Consider the following 18897-nt stretch of genomic DNA (forward strand, 5'->3'; position numbering starts at 1 on the left):
GTTTTGTTAAAGCTAGGGCTTAATTTCAGCGAATTTTTGCTGGCTCACCAAAACAAAACTATATTCTTTAAACCTCCGCTACAAAAATGTGCCCCCAAAATAATGAGAAGTTTGCAGGCAAAAACAACGATGCCCAATTACTGCCTGATATTATTAACTCTTTCTCTTTTTATTTAAAAAATAATTTCCAATCAAACTGATACTAATAGAATTAAGAGAAAATATTTAGGAATTTTCCTATTTAAAGATTCCTGCCATTAATCATATGTGGAGCAAGGATGACATCACTGTATCTGGCAAGTTTGTTCTAGTTTGTGTTTATTCTTAAAAACAAAAGCGGTACAGTGGCTTACCTATGCTGAGTTCATCGCAAGGATTAAACTCTGAAGTTTAGAGTTATAAGCTCTCAGACTTACCGCTGAGTCAGTGTGGTATATATATTATGCATAAAAGTTTATAATTTAAAAGTTAATTTTTCCGTACACAGCATTAGGAGATATGATTACGTTTTGTTTAAGTCTTACTATTTTTTTTACAGTATTTAAATCATTGCAAGGTTTATTTTTAACCTTCGATACAATAATAATGTGACAAAACAGTACGAACTTAAACAATCACGTCCCTAATCTAGCAGCTAATCATCACTACATAGAGCCAACTCTTGTGCTACTTTTTTACCAACAAATAGTGTGGTTGACCATTGCACTATAACACCCCAACGCCTGAAAGGACAAGCATGTTTGTTGTGATGTGATTCAATCCCGCACACCTCAGACTACGAGTCGAGCGCCCTAACCATCTGTCCATTCTGGGCCGTTTAAAGAAAAACCTGTGATAGTTTTGACATTTTTATTAACATATAAAATTATTGGTTAGACCGCAATTCAACGCAATCTTGTTTGTTTTTGCACTCCTTATATAATACTCTTAACATTTTGAGGACTGCAATATATTACCACATTTTTTTCTTCCCATAACCAGTGAATATTATATCTTTATTCAAAAATATTCAGATATTTTTTATTTTCGTCTTCTGAGTGTGGTTACAGCATCCTTTAAGCCGGATATAGGTAGCTAGCATTTTTCTAATTCACTGCCTCAGACGAAAGTTTGTTATCATAACGATTATTCCACATGGTTATATTTGCTTAGTTCCGTTTCTGTTCATGTCTTTCTGTAGAAATCCAAGGGGCGGAACAAAGACTTGTCATTTGAAAGTACAACTCCCTCATATATTTCTTTAATAATAATTGTTGACATAGATAATTTAATTAAAGATTGTAAGTTACAATATTCGTACTCTGGTCTGATTTAAAATTTAGGTATTTGCATTACACTAGATGTTTGGCTTGTTGTCCTGTTTTCTGCCCTAAGAACCGCTTCAAACTAAACCGATTAAAAAATTTGACTGGTTGCATGCAACTTACTTAGTGCATGAAGAAATATTTATGTTTCATTTTATACAGTTACGGTGTTTCAATTTTCTCTGCTCTACTGTTCATTTTAATGCGTAAAAATTATGTAAGTTATGTTTTACGCATACTACATACTTTTCTGTTGGATGTCAGTGTGTCTGCATGCCACGGACTAAGTAATCAACTTGCATTTTATTCTCTTAGCAAAACAAAGGATTTTTTTATTATTACGTTTACTTTGAGCATGCATTTTTCTGTTTGATTCTCTAGTGCTGTATGGTTTTTAGAGTATGAACATTATACAATATCACTTTCTGAGACGATGTAGAACCTATGAATGAGAGGAATAATTTGTGGTCGAAGTAAAGACACAATCCAACAGTACCTTGAAACAGTCGGAAATTTTCCAGCCAGCAAGAAATATCAACTAATCTCTAAGACCATGTCCAGTGGCTTAGGTTGACTCCTATCTTTGTACATCAGAGAACCATGTTTCATACAAAGCCTGAAGATGCCATATTTGTCAGTATGCACAAACCTTTAAATTTTGTACAAGGAGATGAATAAAGGTGTTACCCAAACGCTGACAGGATCTTAACCGTACAGTAGTAAAGTAATTGGTAGCAGGTTAGCACAGTCATTTAATGACGGTGTTTGTGTGAAACAGATAAACCCATCATTATTCAACCTTACCCAAAATACTGCATACCTTTCAGATGATAAATTCGTACTTGTTTATCAAATTTTAAAATTTATTAAAGGCAGTAATTCTAACTCTGCTTCAACAGTTTTTAACACATAAGTATAGATTAATGACCGTAATATCCTTTGCTGGCTAAGTTCATGTTGTCTGAATATTATCTGTTCTTTAGTAAATATCGTGTTTGTTTTCTCAAACTTATTTAGCCCAGCATGGGTAGGTAGGTAGGGCGTTCGACTCGTAATATGAGGGTCGCGAGTTCGAATCCCCGTTGCACTAAACACGTTTGCTCTTTCAGTCGTGTGAGCTTTATACGTAACGGTCAATCCAATTATTTGCCCATAAAAGACTAGCCCAAGAGTGGGCGTTGGGTGGTGATGACTAGCTGTCTTCCTTTTAGTCTTATACTGCAAAATTAGGGACGGCTGGCGCAGATAGCCCTCGAGTAGCTTTGGGCTAAATTCCAAAACAAACAAACTAACTTATCTAGTGTCATTCTTCACACACCTTGACGTCAGTCAAGTTATGAAAGTCAGATTACTCTACTTATTTCCTGAGCATTCGAATATACTCTTATTAGCTAATCTAAATATCTAATATTTCTTAAGGAATTGCTTTTTTACTGGAAAATACTACATATAAAACATATGGGATTATTTACAGATTTAATCGTTAAAAAAGTTTAGAAAATCTACATTCAAAAGCAGGTTTTTTTAACTCGATTATTACAAGTGAAATTAAGCCAGGGATGGCCAAGCGTGTTAAGGCGTTCGACTCGTAATCTGAGAGTTGCGTGTTCGAATCCTAGTCGCATCAAACATGCTCTCCCTTTCAGCCGTCGGGGCGTTATAATGTGAAGGTCAATCCCACTATTTGTTGGCGGTGGGTGGTGATGACTAGCTGCCTTCCCTCTGGTCTTACACTGCAGATAGCCTTCGAGTAGCTTTGCGCTAAATTCAAAAACAAACAAACAAGTGAAATCATTCAGCAACAAGTGAACCACCCCGTCAGACTGTAACTAAAATCAATTTTATTGTCGGTCCTTACAGAACTTATTTCCGTCCCTTTTCTAATATCTTTGGCGAATTCATCCAAGACAAATAATTTATGGCATATAGAGACAAACCAGGTACTATAGTCTTTTTTACTAAGATTATTTCACTCTTGTCTTTTATCCCCGCCCTGTTAACTGCTTTCTTTTGTAACATTGGTTCACTTCGTCGTGTGTTTTATTTAATTATTGGGGTTTTCTCGACATATCATGTTTGTTTGACGAAGATTGATAAATAAAGTGTACTTCCTGAAAACCTTTAAATACGTATAAACTTAGTATTTGAATTACACAAACACTTAAATTAAAAATATTTTCGAGTTTTGTATGTTTGTTTCTTAAGTGCAAAGCTAAATTGGGTTATCTGCTTTGTCTGCTGCTGGGAATTGAACTCCAGATTTTAGTACTGGAAGTTCGTCATAAACTTACCGCTGATGCACCGGATGGACATTTTGAATTTTCTGAAGAAGTTATTTTTTGTGACTCTTAAATGTCACAGCTAACTAGAAAAGTATATTGATTTAAATCGATGTTGTATTATGAATGGAATAAATATTATTTGTCATTCCTCACACACTTACTTGATTGTTTGTTTGTTTATTTTCAATTCTCGCGCAAAGCTACACGAGGGCTATCTGCACTAGCCGTCCCTAATTTAGCAGTGTAAGACTAGAGGGAAGGCAACTAGTCATCACCACCCACCGCCAACTCTTGGGCTACTCTTTTACCAACGAATAGTGGGATTGACCGTCACATTATAACGCCCCCACGGCTGAAAGGGTGAGTATGTTTGGCGCGACGGAGATGAGAACCCGCGACCCTGGATTACGAGTCTCGCGCCTTAACCACTTGGCCATGCCGAGCCTTATCAAAATCTGTATTTTGTAGTTGATGACAAAGAATGTGAACTTAATGGCATAAAATGCTATTTCAACTTCATTTTTGTGATTATTTTAATTTTCATAATATTATTCGAGTGGAATAGTTTAGTTTTGTAGGTGGCTTCATGTACTAGAAATACGCGTTAGTTGGTATTTAACATTTGAATAGGTGAGTATATTTGTTAGCATACGTGTCTTATATTATATTTATATCCGTTTGTGTACAATAAAGTAATATATGTGTAAGAGAATAATTATTCAGCCAGCTAACAATATCTGACTTTATACTACAATATTTGTTTATCTCTAGTAAAGTCTGCAGAGAATATTTTGACGTATTCCATGTCTTTTTAACGTTGAAAAAGAAAGCAGTGAGTTGCTATAGAACCAATATTATTCAGGTGAAAAAAATACCATTTCTTTATATGTAGATGAAGGAATATTTTTGCACCCAGTACTGTGCAAAAGTTCTTGGCAAAGTCAAAAATTAGGTTTAGGCTACTTTCAAAGAACAATGAAAGTTGAATCACAGATGAAACAACAAAATGTCATTAATTTTTGTATTTACACAACAGAAACTTAGTGGAAGTGCTTGAGTTTTTCAGTGTTTTGACAGTATTTTAAGATCTAAATAAAGGTTTTTAACTGGTACACCACCAAATATTCCATTTACGTTGAGTCTTTTTGATAGAGTAGATTTGGACACTTTTCTGTCATTTGGTCGTTTATGTCATGTTTCAGATCAGTAAGTCTTCCTTCTGTACCGAAATCTGTATGAATGAAGATACTTAACATCAGTATAATTAATTTTAGATGTTCTGCCTATTCTTTTTTTTTCCTATTTTCAAATTTGTCTGTTTCGGTTTTACGATACTGGATGTACCGAGAAGAGTTTGGGGAGCATTTCAATTTCGTAGTAATTTGTTGGAAAGTCCAATAAGCATCACGTATAGCTTTTTTGTGAACTCTCTGCTCTACCAAAAATACTTTTTTTGCGGCGTAAAAGCAAAACTTAATATATATTGTTAAACACTGTTTTTATAAAGGATTATTTATGAAGTGCTGTTAAAATCAATTGTTGTAGCATATACTGGTATCACATGCTATATTTTTTCTTTATAGTTAAGACGCTGTATATGACAACTATTTCAGACCAACTTGTCTACAAACACCACTGAAGTAGTTCATTTACTTGCAGTTGTAGATTAAAATTGTTTGTTTAGAGTTTTACTCTCTTTCCATTGGAACCGAAGTTTTACCTTTTACGTAACTAGATAATAGATGTCTTTTATAAAAGAGTCATTCATCAGAGTAGCTGGGACGTGACTGGACCACAAGTGCTGTTTCTGATAAAGGTAAATGATACATGCTGACAGTAGTCAACTATGCGATACGTTAATCCAAAAGTAATTGTATTACCGAAGATAGACAGAGTGACCAGCAGAAGCTCCACTGGAAGGGTTCTTCCCAAAAGAAGCCCTGAGTAATAGAAGTACCCAGTTGACCTCAAAACTGACGAAAGAGATGTGCAAACTCATCAGCACTAGGCAACTCTTTACCGTCCCCCAAAACCCCAAATAAAACTGTGGTAATGTAAGGGAATTTATCACTGATAATGTCGTGATAACAGAGTGGAGAAGAATAAATCCTCTTGGTTCTAAATTAACTGAATTAGCCTGTGTGGACTCTTAACGAAAAGAGACTATTATTTAAAGCTCTGAATACAATTTTGGTAATCAACTGTGTAACGGACATTTATGTATATGTTTGACTCCTTTTAAAACAACTGAATTATGTGCTGTTTGTTTATTGTTAAAATTTATCGCCAACAAGTCACAGGCACATACTATAAAAAATACTATCCATCCAAGCATAAAACCTTATAGCGAGCAAAAACAAGCAATTCCAATAAAAAAATGTGCACTTGCAGCGAGAGTCGAGGAAGACATAATAGGATCTTTGTAATGTATCTACCAGAAAATGAGGTTGACATAAGACGTGAACAATCTTTTATTTATTTCCATGAGAATACTTTTCTTTCTTGTCACATGTTGTAATTTTTTCTGAAGTAATATATAGGTCTATCTATTTTATTTTTCATCATTAAGTCAATGTGATACGCTTATGCAGACTCACCATCTACTTTCTACGTTTTTGTTTCAAAGTAGGATTTTGAAAATTATTCGATAATTCTAGTATGCGTGGTTTTTATGTAACATATAATCAAGAAACTCAATCAGCTGCTTTCATTCTTTTTCATTCTCTTGAGATAACACCTAGTCTGTCCGGTAGGGTATGCTTGAAAAGCTTTACATAATGTGTAAAATAAACAGCAGTTTTCTTCAATAACACGTCAGGTGACACCAAGAGGTTGTGGTCTATCTCATGTTTCAATGGGACTCACCATCAGAGACACTAGTGACACTCGCGGCTTGAGAGGAAAGTATTATAGAAAAGTATATAAAGCACTCTAATATTTTTGTTTGCTCTTTCTCTCTCTTTCAAGCTCATGCTCTCTTTTTAATGCAAAAAAAAAAACATAAGTTTCTAAAATTAAACCCGTAATAATAACAAATTCTTGATACGTTCTTAACAAACTTTAGAGATAACTATGTAGTAAAGACCCTGCCTTTTCCTGCCCTTTCTAATACGCACATTATTACAGCTGTGTTTGTGAGTTTGAATAAATATTAGTTCATTGTGTTTTTGTACACTTATGTTCAGTCTCTTTCTTTATCAAACTCAAAGTCGGATTGCTCGGTTTAATCTTTAACATACACAACTTTAATGACCCTCTTAATAAGTTCCAGGAATAGCAAAGGTGATATATTTCGTTTAATGCACACATTATTTTATTTATTTGAAGAAAGATTGTTTTATTGTCCTTTATTATATTTGTATCAAGTCTCTTTTTTTCTCAAAATCTGTCAAAGTCAGAGAATTATTTCTAAACAACTATCTTGTTAAATCTCTCGTTATTCTGTGGACCTATTTTGTTACTCTTAGGGTAGATGAGTTCTATCGGAGATCATCACTTGCTTTTCAATTTTTGTTATGCTTCTTCGAGTACTAATATGTTGTCTTCTATGTTCAACTTAGTGTTGTTTACAATGGTGTACAACGTGTAATTATGAAATTTCTTTTGATTGTGTTTTATGTTCGGGTTAGCTGTTAAACAAGTTTGTTTTAATTTAACTAATTTAATTCTATGTCATTTTAACTTTAATTTTTAAATCTGTTTTTCATGCTTTACATTGTAATCATTTTAATTTTTATTCCATTTGCTAAGTCGAAGTTTATTCTGTATTATGTCCAATTTTACGTATTGTGTTGGGCCCGGCATGACCAAGCGTGTTAAGGCGTTCGACTCCTAATCCGAGGGTTGCGGGTTCCAATCTTCGCACTAACCATGCTCACTTTTTCAGCCGTGGGGGCGTTATGTGACGGTCAGTCCCACTATTCGTTGGTAAAAGAGTAGCCCAAGAGTTGGTGATGATGACTAACTGCCTTTCCTCTAGTCTTACACTGCCAAATTAGGGATGGCAAGCGCAGATAGCCCTCGAGTAGTTTTGCGTGAAATAAAAAAACACAAACAAACTTATTGTGTCATCTCTTAAGCCTTTGTTTATTGAAAGTCGACAAAGAGGTAACTCTGCATTTTGTTTTTATTTTTACAATTAGTTTTAGGTAAATAATAATCTTGATGTTAGTTTTATCTTTGCACTGCAATTATGTTTTATTGTATTGTACTGGAGATTTGTTCTAACTTTTACTTAGTAGTTTAAACTTTAACTTTAATTTTAATCTATTTTGAGTTGTTTTTTTTTTAAGTTGATTTAGCTGTTTTGAACGTTAATAATTAATTTCCATTTTTGCTGTTGTTTTTTAATCAAGCACAAAGCTACACAATGGGCTATCTGTGGTCTGCCCACCACGGGTATCGAAACCCGATTTCTAGCATTTTAAGTCCAATGACATACCGCTGAGCTACTGGGGGGGGGCTACAATTTTTGCCTTAATAGAAATGTCATGTCGTGACGCTTATGATCTAAGGAGGTGATTAATGCTATTTACAGCCTTGTAATTAATTATAAGACATCCTTTGAAATTAATTTTAAAATTGAGGTCTAGATGTTGTTGTTCTGGATTAAGCACAAAGCTACACAATGGGCTATCTGTGTTCTGCCCACCACGGGTATCGAAACCCATATTTTAGCGTTGTAAGTCCGCAGACATACCGCTGAGCCACTGGGGGGCTTGAGGTCTAGAGAAACCATAAAATAAGGAAAAAGCAGTGTGATTAACAATGTTGTCAAAATCTTTTGTCCATCTCTAACAAGTGAAGGACATATTTTTATTCATGTTTAATCGGGTAATTTTAAGTTCTCGTGCAGGGTTTCTACATATATATATAAAATCATCTATTCTAGTTACGTAATGGTCATATTTTTGTGCTGGTCCTTTGCTTCAGATAAAGATCACATTTCGTAACGATTGTTCCTTAAGATTATACTTACTGGGCTTTCTTCTGCGTCATGACCTTCTGGAATGAAGCCAAAAAATCAGTATCAAGACTTTTGAAAGTTAATATAAGGTCAGATTTTATCTCCCATAAATATATTTATTTGGAGTGAGTATTGTCAAACGTTATCTAATAATTGTAGGATACTACATGATTGTAGATCTTATTCTAGAGTTATGTCTATGTCTTGTGTCACCATTTTGCTTTTTGTACTGGTCTCTGCTCTAGCTGACAGCTGAAATTCAACTGATTACAAAATTCGTTGAAATTTACCACAATTCGTTTATGTATAAATATTTTGCTTCTATTTATCCATTTATGTCTGTTTTATTCTACGTTTTCCAACTGTCCTTTTTTTTCCAACTTATTACCAGAATCATCGTTTTTCAGATACAATACTTTTCTAAGAAATTTCAGTGAAACTGAAAACCACTAGGCCCAGCATGGCCAGGTGGTTAGGGTGCTCAGTTCGCAATCCCCGTCACACCAAACATGTTCGCCTTTTCAATGGTGAGGGCGTTATAATGTGATGGTTATTCCTACTATTCGTTGATAAAAGAGTGGCTTAAGTGTTGGCGGTGGGTGGTGATAAATAGCTGTCTTCCTACTCGTCTTACACTGCTAAATTAGGGACAGCTAGCGCAGATAGTTCCCGTGTAGCTTTGCACGAAATAAAAAAACAACAACAAACCAACTGACTACCACTGAGTGAAACATTGCGTCTAATTTTATGAATATCGTAAAAACAACAATAAATTTGCAAGCGTGTGACTTTTAACGTAATGTTTATTAATAATAAAAAAAACAAATGTCTCAAGCCATTGGGTATTAAGAAGAGAAAAAAAAAATCAAATGAGAGAAGTGCTTAAAGTTATTATATTATCATCATCAGTCAGTTAGCAGCGGCATTTAGGTCTTGAAGACTTGGAAGGATCAGGTTCTAGGAGACCTCTGTCCTGAAGATATTATAGCTTAGATTATTCCTTATTAGGATTTAAATCTTAAAGACCTGGGATGGTCAGGTTCCTGTAGACCTCTGTCCTAGACCTCTGTCCTAAAGTTATTATAGCTTAGATTATTCCTTATCAGGATTTAAATCTTAAAGACCTGGGATGGTCAGGTTCCTGTAGACCTCTGTTCTAAAGTTATTATAGCTTAGATTATTCCTTATCAGGATTTAAATCTTAAAGACCTGGGATGGTCAGGTTCCTGTAGACCTCTGTTCTAAAGTTATTATAGCTTAGATTATTCCTTATCAGGATTTAAATCTTAAAGACCTGGGATGGTCAGGTTCCTGTAGACCTCTGTTCTAAAGTTATTATAGCTTAGATTATTCCTTATCAGGATTTAAATCTTAAAGACCTGGGATGGTCAGGTTCCTGTAGACCTCTGTTCTAAAGTTATTATAGCTTAGATTATTTCCTTATCAGGATTTAAATCTTAAAGACCTGGGATGGTCAGGTTCCTGTAGACCTCTGTTCTAAAGTTATTATAGCTTAGATTATTCCTTATCAGGATTTAAATCTTAAAGACCTGGGATGGTCAGGTTCCTGTAGACCTCTGTTCTAAAGTTATTATAGCTTAGATTATTCCTTATCAGGATTTAAAGCTTAAAGACCTGGGATGGTCAGGTTCCTGTAGGCCTCTGTTCTAAATTTATTATAGCTTAGATTATTCCTTATCAGGATTTAAAGCTTAAAGACCTGGGATGGTCAGGTTCCTGTAGGCCTCTGTTCTAAATTTATTATAGCTTAGATTATTCCTTATCAGGATTTAAATCTTAAAGACCTGGGATGGTCAGGTTCCAGTAGACCTCTGTTCTAAATTTATTATAGCTTAGATTATTATTTATTGAAATTTAGAGCTTGAACACCTGGGAGGGCCATGTTTGTATGACCTCTTCCTCTCTCCAATACTGTGATTTTAGGTTTCTGATGAATGCGAATATTGATATGACATGAGGGTCAAAGTAAACCTCATTTATTACGACCCCTTTCAGGACAATGTCCATGTAGGTATTGACATTAACATTATTCTGTTGTATAGACCGTCACTTATGTCCAGTGTTACAAAGTTCTGCACTTAACGAAAAGTTCAGCATATACAATTACACATTTTACTGGTTTTAAAACTAATTTAAGAACATTTAACATATAAAACCCTTTAAATGTTTTCGTCTTGGTACAAAACTTGTGCAAGTTTTACAGTCTGGCATTAGATGGCCTTATTAAATCTCTATTTTTCCTCCTTCTAAAATGTATGTTAACAAGCGAGAGGTACTTAGGCCTACTTTCATCGTGTATGAAATGGCGATCAGGTTTATAAGACAAATCGTTTTTTGTCAGTTTTTCTCAAAGTCAATTATAGAATTGTGCAAAAGTCTATCAGCGATGGTTTGCATGTTTGAGAACTTGTGGGTAAATTTTGATGAGGTGTTATGAGGAACCTTAAATGCTATAGTAATTACAGAGTTTTGTATTTATTGTAGTTTGTTTATGTATTTGGGTGCTGTTTGTTTTGTTTGTTGTTTTTTAATTTCGCGCAAAGCTACTCAAGGGCTATCTGCGCTAGCCGTCCCTAATTTAGCAGTGTAAGACTAGAGGGAAGGCAGCTAGTCATCACCACCCACTGCCAACTCTTGGACTACTCTTTTATCAACGAATAGTGGGACTGACCGTCACATTACAACACCCTTACGGATGAAAGGGCGAGCATGTTTGGTGCGACGGGGATGCGAACCCGCGACCCTCAGATTATGAGTCGCACGCCTTAACCCGCCTGGCCATGCTAAGTCTCTTTGGGTGCTATTCTTATTCGTGATGGACATGCATATTCAATAATAGGGCGAATATATAAATTGTATATATTTTTATGATATTGTAGAATGAGTTTCCATGGTTTAAGCCATTTAGACGTCTTGCATAATTTGTGCGTTTCCGAATTTTTATCATTATCTATAATTTGGGTAAGTACTGTGCAGTTTTTTAACATTTTTAGGCACATCAAGCAGATCATGTAAAAATAATTCTCAAAAATCAATATAAATTCTTCTCTTGCTAATCTTATTTGTATAATTATGACAAAGCTACTAAGTCTATTTCCGCCTCCCCTAATTTTGAGCTGCCTTCAAAAGAAAAGTCCAGTAACTCCCCTTGTCAACTTTCTTCAAATGAATAGTGAAATTGACCTTCACATAATAACGCCCTCAAAGCTGAACGGGTGAGCATGTTCGTCACGGGGTTTCATTCCCACTGACCCGCAGAATGCAAGTCGAGTGCCTCAACCACCAAGTCATGCCAGGCCTCACCCATCACTTCTGTTAGAATTTAATTTTTTAATATTTTGTCTTGTTTAACCTCGGTCAGCACATAGCTGTTTAAAATTATTATTATACGCACATATATAATCAGGAATGAGCAAATAATTATTTAGTCAGGTTAAAGCCAGTTTTCAAAGCTTGATACAGTGCAGCGTTGTCTAGAGATTTTACTTACTTTGAAGATTCATGTTTCCAGTATTCATTGTGTATTCATGGGGCAAAAGAATATTTGTTATTTAAAGTTACAACATCGGCAGATTTATTTACAGTTTATGAGCTGATTGTAATGCTTGGAATATGTTACACAGAATAATGAAGTAATCGAAGAAACGTTTTGATATGTAACAAATATATATCGTTTAATTTAGTATGATTTCTGATTCTCAAAGGTTATCGCACGAGCTTTCTGCGATTTAAAACTGAACTTGAGCTCTTTGGTTTTCGCACATATTAAATGTCCCATAGTTTTACCTCCGCTTTGAAAATATTGTGTGCATTGGTGCACATCACCACTTCATTTCGTTGATTCAAAGTTACCTCTGAAATTTCTAGGATACCATAATTAAAACTTTATTTTTGCTGTATCAGAAAATTATGTTTCAGGTTATATACTATTTCCTCAGTATAATATAAAATGAATAAGGTATGCACGCATATACTGTGGGAAATTATGAATGGGATTCGCAAACTTAAAGGTAATCTTGCGCATGCGTTTAACAGATAGATAACGACTCGTGTTTTGTGTGCAATTAAAATGAGCCACACACGAACGTGCAGCAGTTAAGAAACAGGATACGATTATTGTCAGCAAGGATACAATACCATAGACATCCTGTAATTCAGTTCATTTATTATATAACATTTTAAACATGGACGTATTATACGTTAAGCCTTAGTTAGTGTTAGGAGAGAATTAGTTTTTGTAAGGATCATTCGTGCAATATCCAAACACCAACTGATAGATAGTTGTGCGCTAAAGGCGACTCATTGATAGGTTGTTTGAGTGACTTATAACCGTGTGGTTTGATCCTATCAGATAACTGGTGCCCATAATGCGAAAATTAAGCGTAGAAGAAAGAGAAAACTCACAATACTAAAATTTGTACCTGTACTAAAGCCTAGATCATCCCTTTATATTACTAGATATGCTGTGATACCACTTCATCTTTGTGTTAGTTAATATTCTGTCAAACAACACGAGATGGGTCGCCTGGGATGTTCGACCTGTTTCATAGTGTGGCTGTTTGTGACACCAGGGTGTGTTGCGAAAGACCTATGTTATTCTCCTGGTGGGGTTGCGGGGATCGTTATTGCAACTTTTATAGTCACAGTGATAATTTGTGGCTTGATTTTAGCAGCAGCTTGGTATTTTTGGAAACGTAAAACAGGTAAATATTCTTGTGATTAACTTGAATACTTAATAATTCTCAACTGTCACTTGACATGATAAAAATACACATATTCTTACACCGATCATGATTGACAGAGTTAAAATTGATAGATAAACAGATATGTGGATTTAACATTATTTTGTATGCTTTCTTTATGTGATAACCTAAATATAAAAATGTAAATAAAAATGTACTTTACTTTAAAATGATTAAATAATTGGTAATCCTTCGATGGGTTAGCCGTAATTTTACAGACCTATAACTCTAAAATTTCTTTGGTCAATTCCTGGCAATAGGTATAGCCGGTTTCGTGGCTTGAAGTAAAAACAAGTTAAAATTAGTGGTACCTCGATAATTATAATGACGTAGGATAACTTAGATTTATATAATATGTTTTGCCCTTTGTTCTCCGTGGATCAGCGGTGTCAGCATTTACAATAGGGTAGACGTATCACAGATAACCCACTCTGAAGTTTTATACTGAACATATAAACAAACTATCCGTTTATGCGATATAAAACTATTTAAAAGACTATTTGGTTTTCACAGAACAAAACATATATTTTTTGAATATTCAGCTAAAATCGTGTTTCTATTCTTAATATTTCTTTTATTACTTCTCTAAATTTCTGTAAAGTAATTGAGTGAGAAAAATGCTACTTGTTTTATTATAATTTTTATTTCAATAACCGACATTAGACTGATTGTTATTCCAAGCTGATAAATATGAACATTAGAGAGCCTCCTTGAAAGCTAAACCTGCTCCTCTTTCATCTATAGTTATTTTGAACTCCACCAGTCCAAATACTGAAGTGAAAAACAATTATCTGAAAGGCAGGTAATTTTCAATTTTCAATTCTACGTACGTGAGAAAGATGAAATTTTTTCAAAAACTGACTAAAGTATTGTATAGATGAATAAGTAATGAAGCATGATTAGCGAAACTATAGAAGTGTTATTGTTGTAGATCAGTTGTTTGTTTTGTTTGTTTTTTGAAAGCTATTCGAGGGCTATCTGCACTAGCCGTCCCTAATTTAGCAGTATAAGACTAGAGGGAAGGTAGCTAGTCATCACCACCCACCGCCAACTCTTGGGCTACTTTTTTACCAACGAAAAATGGGATTGGCCTAACATTATAACGCCCCCACGGCTGAAAGGGCGAGCATGTTCGGTGCGACCTGGATTCGAACCCGCAACCCTCGGATTACGAGTCGAACGCCTTAACCCACTTGGCCATGCGGGGCTCTGTTGTGGATCAAACGAGCAATGTATGACAACTGTGTTCTATTGCGTCATTAACAAAACAACATTATAACACGTATTTAGTCAAACTACCCTAATTTGTCACTTTTTCTAGTTCCATAATAATCTTTAGATGTCATAAACATAATTTTAATGAGCATTATTTTATAATTTAATTTTGCAACATTTTTAGCATAATATCATATAGTTTCTTCATTTCTCGGAGTTAAAATATAACACATTTGAAACGTCTACAAAAGCACACTGAAACTTTTGTTCACCCAGGACTGCGAACTACCTAATTTAGGTTTGAATAGCTTCTGCTTGTTAGCGAGAGAAAATGTGATGTTGTTAGCGACGGAATGATTCCACTGTATTTGTAACCCTTTCTGCTGTAAACTGAAGTTTGAAACGAGTTATTAAGCTTGTTTTTTAGTAGAACTTTTGTGAATTTGTTAAATTTAAAAATATGTATACGTGTGTTTATATTAGTCATATAATGTTTTCAATTAATGTTTATATCAAAACATAAAATATTCTTTTGCACATACGCGATGATAAGACGTCTTATTTTCCTTTCCCATTGTAGACCCAAAATTTCAAATGTTATTTTAAGACAATATAATTTTAAAACAATCCACGTCGACATCAATAACTTGTCAAAAAAAACCTTATAAATGTAATACTTATTAAGAGGGAAAAAATTGTGTTTAGGACATATAAGATTAAGAGATTTACATTCCAACAGTGATAAGTGCTATACTCGCACCCTATATGTCCTCAAAGTTGTAAATATGAAGAAAAGTTGAATTACTTTCCAAAGTCATTGTAATTTTTTTTTATATTGTAAACCGATATGAGGTTTGCTTACCAAGTGGATAAGCACTGTTCTGTATTTAGGTTAGAGAAGAAATTCATCAGTTCGTATCTCGTTTGTTGGTTTCTTGTAAAGCACAAAGCTATCTGTGTTTTGTTCACTGCGGTTACCTGAACCCGATTTTTAACCTAACCAGCTCAATGACTTGCCACTGAACCACCGAGCGGGAAGCAAAACCAGTATTTAATAACCAGCTGATCTGAACAGTAAAGCAATATAACTAATGTAATGCCACAAAAATACATTTATATATCATTTTGTGATAAATGATGGACTGTTAACTCTATACGATTTACGTCATTCGGGTTTCAAATGCTCATTTTGTGAATGAGAAAAAGACAATTTTTATAAGATGCATATATATATTGTAAAGCCTTTTAAAGATAAGAATACTTGAAAAAAATGCTGTTCGCATTAAAGTTAAATCAGTTACATTTTAATGTTACGGATTTAAAGAACTATTGCAATGATAAAATATATATTATGTGAGAGGGAAAAGAAAATTAAAATTCACCGTGATCAGCTATTACTGACTGAAGTGATCAGACACCAAATACAGACGAAGATGTAGCTGGACCAGTATTTGTCTGAAACATTCAAGCTTGGCAACATCCTGTTTACAAAGGTATACATCAAGGTCAGCTCTAACAGGTTCTTGTCCTTCAGTAGAAGTCTGATGTCGAGAGTCTTCATGTATCGTGCACGCCGTCTCTTTAATAGTATGAGTTAAAAGAAACTCTTGTTTCCAAGAGAATGTCTCAAAAAAACACTTAAAACTACCCCTATAAAACAAATGAGTTTTTTTCTTAAATACTGTACAATTATACGACATTGTAGGATGAATGAACCATTAAGATGTGAAAATTTAAGTGTGATATATCACCCATAACAGGGACAACGTCTACACACTGCAGTTAAGAAACTTTTTCTCTTTTTCTTTTTTCTACGCACGTTGTTGTTGACACACTTATGGTTAAATGGTCATTACTGGAAAGTGTAGTTAATACTAACATTCTTGTGATTCAAGTGATAATATAAACCTGGTTGTCCTGAAGCGGCCACTAACTGCCTTCTGTGTAGATATTAGCCGAGAGAAGTGATGCAGAAACTTAAATTTGTTCTGTTACTGTGCATTATCACCACATTCCTCTTGTATAATCGAAAGTTTGAAGTACTTTAAACCCTTTTATTTTGTTATCCAATCAAAATAAGCAAACAAGTAAAAAATGTACATATACTTACTGTCGGAGATCTGTGTGTTTTGAATTTCGTGCAGAACTACTCGAGGCCTAGCTACACTAGCTGTACCTGATTTTGAAGCAATAGACTAGAGGGAAAGCAGCTAATCAACTGGTAGGCTACTCTTTACTAACAAATTGTGGGATTGACCGTCAAATTATAGCTTTTCTGTAGGCTGGTGTTGAAAGGGAGAGCATGTTTAGTGATGGGATTCGATTCCGCAACTTGCAGATTGCGAATCGAATGTCCTAACCACCAGGCCAAGCCAAGTCCCTACTGCCAGGGATCCTTAGTGTAAGCAGTTGATTTTATACTCATGTTCTCTAGAGAAAAGATTCAATCTCTAACTTGAAAAGAAAACCTTAACGAAAGAAATTTGATAAAAAAAATTATCGTTTGCGTTTTTCAGAAATCCCGCATATGTAGCAAAGTCCTGTTTTAACGGTTGTGTAAGCAATGGCTAGCACATTTAATTATTATAGTAACACGTTAACGCGTGAATTCAGTATTAAGTATATGTATATTAGTTGAGTATAACTGTATTATACTCTCTAGATGACATTCTTACACATGTATATCAAATATTATTTATCATCTCTTTCGATTTTTCTTTTTACAAGTAACATTGACAACGTGTGTTAAGTGCATCATAGCAATGTAAAATTTGCATCTTGTCTTCTTCGCATGTGAATATTTTCTATTACACGTTTAAGGGTGCATATACGAAGTATTTTTGTTCATTTCTTCGACCTTAAATGATATCACTGGACAACAAAAGTTTTTGCTTCTTGACCACTGTTGGGTGTTCCTTATAGATTTTTGGCTGCTGATCACGAAAATCACATCCAAATTTGCCCATCACGTACTGTTTCATCGAAATCTTCAGTTTTGCTATAATGGGATAACGATATCAGGGCAACTGGAATCCGTCAATGCTTACTGACTACTGTTGGACACTGCAACGTGATGCACCGGACATTGAATACAAACGAAAATCAGGAGCAAAACACTTTTAATTATGTTGAACTTAATAGCGTATTAGAAACATAAACGCAATTAAATATGTTATTGCCGGTAAACAGTTAACTGTCTATTTCTCAGAGTTCCTACGCGATGAAGCAAAACCAAAACTGTTTTATAATATAATATAATATTTCTTATGAGTCGCTTTTCATTTTCATTCTTTTTTAAATAGTGTGTTGTTTCACCAAAATTTTATAAACATCTCCAAAACAATGTTTCGTTTGGCGAGTATTCTAAATTTCTATAAGATTTTTTTAAAGTTTCAGTTCATTCATAAGCATGCCTAATTTTCTGCAAAGCTGTTCAAAAACTAGCTTTTTCAGTCGTCAGTAAGTTTGCAGCGAAAGACCAGAGAACTAGTTGGTCAACAACATCAACTCTAGGTCTACTCTTTACCAACGAACAGTGGGACTGGCTATCACATTATAACGTCAACATTTGATTCCTTATGTATAACACCTACCCTATAACTACTGAACACTTAGGGTTCACAAATACACTTAATTTCTGAGAATAATATATTGTGTTTGAAACATTGAAATGATATTGTACATCCTTCTTATTTGTATGTATCACTCGTCTTTAAATGTTTACTGTATAATTACGTGATCTTAACTTTACTCTTGTATTACTTGTGGAAGTAGCCCTACATTGTTATAAAGCTTTTCGATGACATCTATGCTCTTTTAGTGCAGTAAACAAATAAAGCTTTAGAAAATTAGTTGACATATATGATTTATAAATGGCATTTTAGGTTTATAGCTCAAAATATTCTTTAGCTGCACTTATGTAAAAATAATAATTGAAATTTTTTTATCATTGATCAAAATAATGAACTCCGTAGTAATGAAGATCCTAAGTTTTCTAATGATTTAGTTATCATTATCTAATGAACTCCGTAGTAATGAAGATCCTAAGTTTTCTAATGATTTAGTTATCATTATCTAATGAACTCCGTAGTAATGAAGATCCTAAGTTTTCTAATGATTTAGTTATCATTATCTAATGAACTCCGTAGTAATGAAGATCCTAAGTTTTCTAATGATTTAGTTATCATTATCTAATGAACTCCGTAGTAATGAAGATCCTAAGTTTTCTAATGATTTAGTTATAATTATCTAATGAACTCCGTAGTAATGAAGATCCTAAGTTTTCTAATGATTTAGTTATCATTATCTAATGAACTCCGTAGTAATGAAGATCCTAAGTTTTCTAATGATTTAGTTATCATTATCAT

At 34.2% G+C, this 18897-nt stretch overlaps 2 protein-coding genes across 4 annotated transcripts in view; one reads left to right on the forward strand and one right to left on the reverse strand.

The window, feature by feature from the left end:
• The window catches only part of LOC143229639 (calcineurin subunit B type 2-like), a 73498-nt gene that overhangs the window by 16677 nt on the left and 37924 nt on the right, over positions 1 to 18897 (reverse strand). The window lies entirely within an intron of this gene.
• The window catches only part of LOC143229638 (uncharacterized), a 31414-nt gene continuing 25170 nt past the window's right edge, over positions 12654 to 18897 (forward strand). The window contains exons 1-2 of one of the 3 annotated variants that reach the window (XM_076462240.1): positions 12654 to 13276; positions 14060 to 14113. In XM_076462240.1, the coding sequence (XP_076318355.1) occupies positions 13090 to 13276; positions 14060 to 14113 (241 nt within the window). In that variant the 5' untranslated portion in view covers positions 12654 to 13089. Of the gene's footprint in view, positions 13277 to 14059; positions 14118 to 18897 lie in introns of all 3 variants that reach the window. The other 2 variants (XM_076462242.1, XM_076462241.1) reach the window with 2 other exon arrangements.

Source organism: Tachypleus tridentatus, chromosome 10 (assembly GCF_004210375.1).
Source record: "Tachypleus tridentatus isolate NWPU-2018 chromosome 10, ASM421037v1, whole genome shotgun sequence".
Lineage (NCBI taxonomy): Eukaryota > Metazoa > Arthropoda > Merostomata > Xiphosura > Limulidae > Tachypleus > Tachypleus tridentatus.